Genomic DNA, 9,334 nt, shown 5'->3' with positions numbered 1-9,334 from the left:
TCTTCCTTCTTTCCTTCTAGAACTCTGAGGGCATAAATGCTATATATTTTACCATAGTCCTCAAATACCTGACCCTCTGTCAATTGTTTCAGTTTCTTTTCTCTGTTGTATAGTTTAGTTTGGATAAATTCTCTTATTCTATTTTCAGGTTCACTGATTTTATCCCCCCTCTGTCCTGTCTGTTTTGCTTTTGAGCCCATTGGATTTTTAATTTTATTTAGTTATTATATTTTTCAGTTTTAAATTTCCATTTGGTTCTTTATGTTTCTATTTAGTTGCTGAGACTTTGTTTGTTTTAAGCACGTTAGTAATTTCTTGTTGAAGCATTTTTATGATGATTGCCTTAAAATCCTTGACAAATGATCCCAACATTTGTGCCATCTCCATGTTGTGTCTGTTGATTGTTTTCTCATTCATAGTGAGAATTTTCTAATTTTTAGTGTAAGTGATTTGATAATATCTTGGGTATAATAGGTCTGTTAATCTTCTGTTTTATTGGACTTCTTTGATATGAATGCTGGTAATAAGGGGAGGTGCTGCCCACTGCCAAACGGGGATTGAATTTTAGATTTCCCATTTAGCCTCTGTTGACACCCAACGAATGGGGCCGAGAGTTTGGGCTGATGCCACCCTGGGTGGAATAGGGAGGGGCACCTCGTTACTTTCGTGGCTTCTAGTAACACCAGGCAGAGAGGGAGAATGAAAGCAGCAGTTGTTACCACTGAAGAGTGATGAAAATCCTAGTTCTGCATTGGACCTCCTCTGCATAGAAGAAATGAAGGGAAGTTCTTTCTTACCACCAAGTAGTGATGTGTAGTATACACATGGCATTTTCTGTATATTATGATGTTTTGACCTCTCTAAAAACATAATTGGCTGAGGAGGCACTGCCCTTCCTAGGGCTAAGTGATTCTTTGGAATGCTGAGCCAGGAGCATACCATTTTAAAGTCCATTTTCTACTCCTATAACAGAATACCCAAGTGGGTAATTTATGAAGAACAGAGATTTATTTGGTTTATAGATCTGAGGCAGTCTAAAAGCACTGGTGTGTGATGAGGGTCATCCCATGGCAGAAGGCTGGAGGGCGAGCAAGCATGCAAGACAGAAAGAGAGGCTGAGCTCCCGTGATAACTATCCCACTCCTAGGATAATGACGCATAATCCATCCTCTACTCATCCTCTCTTAAAGGGCCCACCTCTTAATACCATCACAGTGGCAATTAAATTTCAGTGTCAGTTTTAGAGGAGACATCAAGCTATAGCACCTTTGATGCTAGCACCTAACCAATCCAGAGCTATACCTCCCCTATATGGCCCTTACATCTCAGAGGGCAATATTACTCTGCTCTGATCATCCTTGGACCAGGCACTAGACAACTGGGGACCTCTTCTGTATCTTAGAACCTGCCAGAATTACTCCAAACTAGCCAATTCTAGACTGTTCACCCTGTCCTGCCTTGCCTCTCACCCTGATCACCCTGTTGTCTTTTCCATGTGACCCTGTGTGGTGGCACACTGTACCTCTTATCTCTAGGACCTGTGAGTACAATAAACTTTGTTTATTCCTGAGTCTCTGCTCTATCTCCTCTTTTTATTTTTTATTTCTTTTTGAGACAGAGCCTCAAGCTGTCGCCCTGGGTAGAGTGCCGTGGCTTCACAGCTCACAGCAACCTCCAAATCCTGGGCTTAAGCAATTCTCTTGCCCCAGCCTGCCAAGTAGCCTGCCACAACACCATTGTTGTTTGGCAGGCCCAGGCTGGATTTGAACCCGCCAATTCTGGTGTATATGGCTGGCACCTCAGCCTCTTGACCTACAGGTGCCAAGCCTCTATCTCCTCTTAATGGCCATAACCTGACTGACCCTCTCGTAAGACGGACTCAAGCAGCTAAGGCTCGAGCGACATACACCTGAGCTGGCAGGTTCGAATCCAGCCCGGACCCGCCAAACAACAATGACAGCTGCAACCAAAAAATAGCCAGGTGTTGTAGCAGGTGCCTGTAATCCCAGCTACTTGGGAGGCGAAGGCAGGAGACTCGCTTGAACCTAGGAGTTGGAGGTTGCTGTGAGCTGTGACCCCAGGACAGCAGCTTGAGGCTCTGTCTCAAAATAAATAAATAAATTAATTAATTAAATAAAACCAGGCCAATGACAACCCTGGTTAGGAAGGTGTTCTTCAATTCTGGGGTAACCCATGCCCTTTCTGACAGTACCCCTGGGTTGAAGGAGAATTGCTTTGTTATAGCTTGGCAAGTGTGGAAGTCAACGTTCCCCATTTGGCTTTGTGCCTTTGTCAAAAATTGACTGACCAAATATGTGTGGGTTCATTTCTGAACTCAGTTCAATTTAATTAATCTTTGTCTATTTTTATGCTAATACTATACTGTCTCACTTACTATGAATCTCTAACTTCTTTTTTTTTCAGAGTTGCTTTAGCTACTCTAGGTCTTTCATTTTCATATGCATTTTAACATAAGCTTGTTAATCTGGCCATACCCCTATTTCTGCTACAGCTTAGCTCTGTCATAGAAAAACATGGTTGCATGTTACCTGATTTTTTGGTCCTTATTAAGTAATTAAAATAGGTTTGTGTCAGAAATTTAGAAAATATAGATAAGTAAAAATATAAAAGATAAATTAAATCACTCAGACTTTGAATTTTAAAAGTTATTTAAAATATGTAAAATCCAATCAATATATTCCATAATATGCATACATATATAAACATGAATCTATTGCATATGTAAGTAAAGATACTACATATATGTGGGTAAAACCATATGTATTTATTCCTATGCACAGAAGAATGTTTGGAAGGTTATATGCCAAAATATTAGTAGTTATTATCTTTGGTTGGCATGATTAAGGATGAACTGTGCTATAACCTTATCATCACATTATTCTCATTAAACTATTGAAGGCTAATATAAAAATTGTTCTTTTACTTTTGATGTCATTGTATGATTTGGTACTCAAAAAAAAAACAAAACCATGATTTAATGAGGTTAGAAACTTTCTTTCCATCTTCTTTGCTCTTTTCAAAAATAGTTCCATCAGAATTCCTTTCAACTGCCAGCCAGTGAGAAGAAACGGATTAGTAAATGGTGCAAGTCGATGCGTCTTCCATTTGCAAGGTAAATATGGGCTTGAATTAGACTGGTGCAGAGTACAAAGATTTTATATAACACAGTGTTATGTGCGTTGTACGGTGTTCAAGATTCATCAACCTGTAGTTGCCTATTAAAGTGGGGATGAAGTGGTAAATATAGGTTGTCTCCTAGACTCCAAGGAAACTTACTCCTCAGTTCAATAACCAAGTTCATCTGTAGTGTCCTGCTACTTTTTTTTACTTTTTTTCTTTTCCTCTAGGTCACAACTAGCTTCATCTTGTTTTTTACTGGGTAAATCTGATGCCTGTTTCTACTTTTATTATCTTGTGTACTTGCCCCAAGCTTTAAAGTTAACTTTGATCTTTGTTATTCTCCTCGTGTCCAAAATTCTCAATTTTTAATTAATTTGATTATAAGTCTTAGAAAGCACCTTATTTCAAAGGTGTCTTTTTAAAAGTCAGTGACTCAGTTAATTATTAGCACTGATCAAAATTCTCTTGTTTCTTTTAGACAGTATTCTTCCTGTCATATAACTTATAAGTTTAATGCTTTTACTTAACTACATAAGTAAATGCACTTATGTATTGAAATGCTATCTGTACCATAGTAAAAATTCTCATATCTACTATATAACTTTTTATTCTTTCTAGTTTGTTCCATTGATTTGCCTATTATGCATACTATCATCAATTTGTACCAGTAAATTTTAGTTGTTAGAGTTTTAAAATAGTAAGTCTTATTGTATTTTAGGTCCTTGGTTCTTTTTCAGAAATACATTGATTGTCAGTATGCACGTATCGTTTCATATAGACATGCAAATCATGCAAGTGTCAGCTTCAAAAAAATTGTATCCTGGCTCAGCACCCATAGTACAGTGGTTATGGTGCCAGCCACATACACCAAGGGTGGCAGGTTTGAACTCAGCCCGGGCCAGCTAAACAACTGCAACAAAAAAATAGCCAGGCATTGTGGTGGGCGCCTGTAGTCCCAGCTACTTGGAAGGCTGAGGCAAGAGAATTGCTTAAGCCCAAGAGTTTGAGGTTGCTGTAAGCTGTGACACCATGGCACTCTACCTAGGGCCACATAGTAAGGCACTGTGTGTTTTTAGGTAAACTGTTGTTTGAAGTATGCATATGAGAACGTAGTAGATTTTCACAAAGTGAACATGTGAATAAACAACACCCAGACCAAGGAATAATAGGTTACCAGCGTCTCCTATACTACTGCCTTGTGCCCCCTTTGTGGTCATTACCCACCTAAAGAAATATGATCCTGATTCCTACAGATTGATTAATTTTGCAAGGTATTGAACTTCATATAGTGAAATGATACAATATGTGTGCTTCTTGTCTCTGGTTTCTTTGGCTCAGCATTATGTTAGTGAGATTCAGACATGTTGCTGTATGTAGTTGTAAGTCATTCATTCTCAGTGATGTATAGTCTTCCATTATAAGATTACACCACAGTTTGTCTGTTCTTATACGGAACATTTCAATTTTTTTTTTTTAATTTTTATTTTTTTTGAGACAGAGTCTTACTTTGTTGCCCTTGGTAGAGTGCTGTGGTGACACAGCTCACAACAACCTCCAGCTCTTGGGCTTAGGCCATTCTCTTGCCTCAGCCTCCCAAGTAGCTGAGACTACAGGTGCCTGTGACAACACCCAGCTAGTTTTTATTTTTGTTGTTGTTGCAGTTTGGCTAGGGCTAGGTTTGAACCTGCCACCCTTGGTATATGGGGCTGGCGCCCTACTCACTGTGCCACAGGGGCCACCCCTCCCATTTGGGTCTGTTACAACTAGGGCTGCCATTTATATGTGTTTTGACACATTTCTGTCAAGTGTATACTTTGGAGTAGAAGTACTGAGTATGTGTGTATAAATATGTGCACATATACATTTTTTTGGCACCCTCTGTATATATCTGCCAAACAGTTTTCTAAAGGGATTATACTAATTTACATTCCTCAGTAAATTATGAGAATTCTTGTTGTTCTGTATCCATTCATTTTAGCCATTTTGTGGGATGTATAGTGGTATCAGTTCATATGTTTATTTTCTTTCTGTTGGGTTATCATGTCATTTTTTTTTAAAGTCCTTTATATACTTTGTGTATAACAAATGTCTTCTGCTCTGTGGATTGTCCTTCATTGTCAATGTTGCCTTTAGATGAACAGAAGTTTGTTATAAAATCCAACCTGTGTGCGTGTGCATACCCCCCTACTTTTTGTGTTCTTATAAGAAGAAAATCTTTACTGATTTACAAGGTCATAAGATGGTCTTTTGTTTTATTCTAAAAGTTTTATTATCAACCCTTTCATATTTTTTTTTATTTTAGAGACAAAGTCTCTTGCATAGGCTAGTGTCAGACTCCTGAGCTCAAGCAATTGACTTGCCTCCCAGAGTATTAGGATTACAGGCTTGAGCCACTATACACAGCCAGCTTATTTATTCTTTGTCCTTTGCATTTCCATGTGAATTTTATAATAGCTTGCCAGTTTTTTTCATGAAGGACTGTGTCAATTTACACATACAGAGTTGGAATTTTAACTAGAATTATGCAGAATATAGTTTAGTTTGGGGAAAATTGATAAATTGAGCGTTCTGTTCATAAATATGAGATAGCATTCCATTTATTTAGCCACAGTGCCCGACTATTTTTTGATTGTAGTTGTCATTGTTGTTTGGCAGGCCTAGGCTGGATTCGAACTTGCCAGCTCTGGTGTATGTGGCTGGCACTTTGGCCTCTTGAGCTATAGGTGCTGAGCCTATTTACTAATTTTTTTTTTTTTTTTTTTTTGAGACAGAGCCTCAAGCTGTCCCCCTGGGTAGAGTGCCGTGACATTACAGCTCACAGCAACCTCCAACTCCTGGGCTCCAGCGAGTCTCCTGCCTCCGCCTCCCAAGTAGCTGGGACCACAGGCGCCCGCCACAACGCCCGGCTATTTTTTTTGGTCGCAGCTATCATTGTTGTTTGGTGGGTCCGGGCTGGGGATTCGAACCCGCCACCTTAGGTGTACGTGGCTGGCGCCTTAGCCGGTTGAGCTATAGGCGCCGAGCCCTATTTACTAATTTTTAAAAGGATTTTTACATAAGGCAGCTCCTGTGGCTCAGAGAGTAGAGTGCCAGTCCAATATACTGGAGGTGGCAGGTTTAAACCCGGCCCTGGCCAAAAAAAAAAAAACTCAGAAAAGGAAAAACAAAAAGATTTTTATGTATACATTAATGATAAAAATGGTTTATAAGTTTTGTTTCTTGTGATATAATTTGTTAGGTTTTTGCATTTATATTATACTAGCCATAGTTACCTGGGCCTGCAGTTTTCTTGTGGAAAGTTTTTGATAATATCTGATTTCTTTAGTAGATATAAGAATTTTCATATTTTCTATTTCTTCCTGCCTGGCTTCACGTTTTTCATATGCAAGTTGAAGAAGTTCTTTTTTTTTCTGGTTTTTGGAGAGTTTTTATAATGAACTTACATTGGATTTTATCAGATGCTTTTTCTGTATTTGTGGAGAGAATCATGATTTTTCCCCTTTGTTCCATTAGTATAGTATTGATGGTTTAGTGCCAGCTTTGAATTTCCAGAATAAATTCCACTTGGTCATGCTGTATTATTCTTTATATATATTGCTAGGTTTGATTTGCTAATATTTTCTTGAAAATGTCCTGTGTCTGTTAATTGCTTATAAAATCTTTAACAGATTTTGGTAAGGGTTATGTTGACCTCATAAAATGATATTAGAAACATTCCCTCTGCCTCTGTTTTCTAAAAGACTTTGTAATTAAGTCTTTAATAGAATTCACAAGAGAAGTAATTTTGGCCTAGTCTTTTAAATTATTAATTTAAAGGGCTTTATATTTTCTGGGTTTTTTTCAACTTGATTTAGAAAATGTCTATCAAAAAAATCGTACATTTTATCTAAACCATCAAGTTTATTTGCATACTGTTGTTTATAATATGCCCTTATTTTAATACTTTTAGCATCTGTAGTGAGAGCCTTTCTTTCCTAATATTGGTAATTTGTATCTTACTTGATGAAATTAGCTAGAGGTATGTCAGTTCTATTGTTCTTTCAGAAAACTTGGCTTTGGGCTTCAGTGATTTTCTTTTACTCATTTTTTTTCTGCTTTATATATCTATTCTTTATTATTTTCTTTTTTCTTTGTTTTTGTTTTTGTTTTTGTTGAGACAGAGTCCCACCTTAAGCCCTGAGTAGAGTGCAATGGCGTCATAGCTCACTGCAACCTCACACTCTGGCTGTGGGCATCCTGCTGCCTCAGCCTCCGTAAGCTGCTTGGATTATAGGAGCTTGCCTTGGTGCCCAGCTGGGTTTTTCTTTTTTTTTTTGAGACAGAGCCTCAGGCTATCCCCCTGGGTAGAATACGGTGACATCACAGCTCACAGCAACCTCCAACTCCTGAGCTCAAGTGAGTCTCCTGCCTCAGGCTCCCAGGTAGCTGGGACCACAGGCTCCCACCACAGCGCCAGGCTATTTTTTGGTTGCAGCCGTCATTGTTGTTTTGGCAGACCTGGGCTGGATTCCAACCCACCACCTTAGGTGTATGTGGCTAGCGCCTTAGCCACTTGAGCCACAGGCGTTGAGCCAGTTTTTCATTTTTTTATGAGTTGGGGGTCTCACTCTCGCTCAGATAAGTCTTGAATTCCTGAGCTCAAGCAATTCTCCGGCCTCACCCTCCCACAGTACTGTGATTACAGGTATGAACCACCGTGCATGGCTATTATTTCCTTTTTAACATATTGACTGCCATACTAGAAAAAAATTGTTTTCCCTTGGGGTCAAAGTGCTTTATTATAAAAATAGACTAAAAACTTCAAAAACAAAATGATCCTTTCTAATTTAATGAAAAACTTGTTATTTTTTGTTTTCTATGTGTGAGTTATAAGAAACTCATGTGAAGCTAGAATTAGTTTTTATACTGCATACATGAGTTGTATGTGACTCACGGCATACTTACTGAATTGGTTTCTGAGAACTGAGTTGTCATTTGTTGTGTCTGGAGTAGACTTTGGGTGGTCCTGGATGAAGATTTCTGAATTACACCTGATGAGTATGTTCAACAAGGTCCCATTGCTGCATGCTATCTATAGATTTTGTTCAAAGAGCCACCAGGCAAACATTCAAGGGGGAAATGTACGATTGAGAATTATAGTAATTGGAGAACATAGTCCAGCATGTGTGGCACACATGAGCAGGCCAGCTGGAGCAGGGCAATGGGAGGTGGGGAAGCTGTGTAAGTGACAGTGAAAACAGGAGCACAAGTTTCACAGCCCACAGGCAAGTTATGGACCTTTCCTCATATCCAGCAGCTATATGCATCATGAGGCTTAAAACTAGCATGAGTCAAGTACAACTCATATGATAGTTAATGTGCTAAAACATTGAGATATGAAATTCACATAACATGAAATTTCTTATAATGTGAAATTTGCCCTTTTAACGTAATAATGCTGTGATTTTTATTATTTTACTGTTATGCAACCTTCACCACTGTCCAATTCTGAAATATTTCCATCTCTAGCAAGAAATCTCGTATTTGTTAGCAGTCACCTTACCTATGGTCTTTGCTCCCCTACCTGTAGCAACCACTAATTTACTTTCTGTCTAAATGGCTTTGGTCACTTTGGACATTTAGTACGAATAAAATCACATAGCATGGGCTTTGGCGTCCGGCTTCTTTCCTTTAGCGTACCCCTGTCAAGGTTCATTCATGTTGTAGCATGTGTTAGTGTTTCATTCCTTTTTCTGACTGAATAAAATTTTATTGTATGGATATAGCACATTTTTAAAATCCATTCATCAATTTTTGGACATTTTTATTGTTTCTTCTTTGGGGCTAGTATGAATAATGGTATTTTAAACATTCATTTACAAACTTTTGTGTTTTCAGTTCTTTTGAATATATGCTTACGAGTGGAATTTCTGTTGATGTGGTAACTCTGTGTTTAACTTTTGGGGAAACTGTCAAATTGTTTTTCAAAGGTGATGTGCCATTTTATATTCTCATTAGCAAAATATTAGAGTACTGATTTATTCATACCCTCACTAACACTTATTGTTGTGTATTCTTGTGATTGTAGCCATTCTTTTTTTTTTTTTTATTGAATGGTAACTATGTACATTTATGCACTTCTGGGGTACAGTGTGGTATTTTCACATACAGCTTGAAACATTTCCATCAAACTGGTTAACATAGCCTTCATGTC

At 38.3% G+C, this 9,334-nt stretch overlaps 1 protein-coding gene across 1 annotated transcript in view; it reads left to right on the top strand.

Moving 5' to 3' along the window:
* Positions 1-9,334, top strand: part of SGO2 (shugoshin 2) — a 47,136-nt gene that overhangs the window by 23,668 nt on the left and 14,134 nt on the right. Inside the window, exon 5 of the mRNA XM_023510386.1 lies at positions 3,048-3,133. Within this exon, the coding sequence (XP_023366154.1) occupies positions 3,048-3,133 (86 nt within the window). The remainder of the gene's footprint in view (positions 1-3,047; positions 3,134-9,334) is intronic.

This window comes from Otolemur garnettii, unplaced genomic scaffold (genome assembly GCF_000181295.1).
Source record: "Otolemur garnettii isolate 467f Iridium unplaced genomic scaffold, OtoGar3 scaffold00013, whole genome shotgun sequence".
In the NCBI taxonomy this organism is placed as follows: Eukaryota; Metazoa; Chordata; class Mammalia; order Primates; family Galagidae; genus Otolemur; species Otolemur garnettii.
This window is presented reverse-complemented; position numbering and strand designations above follow the sequence as displayed.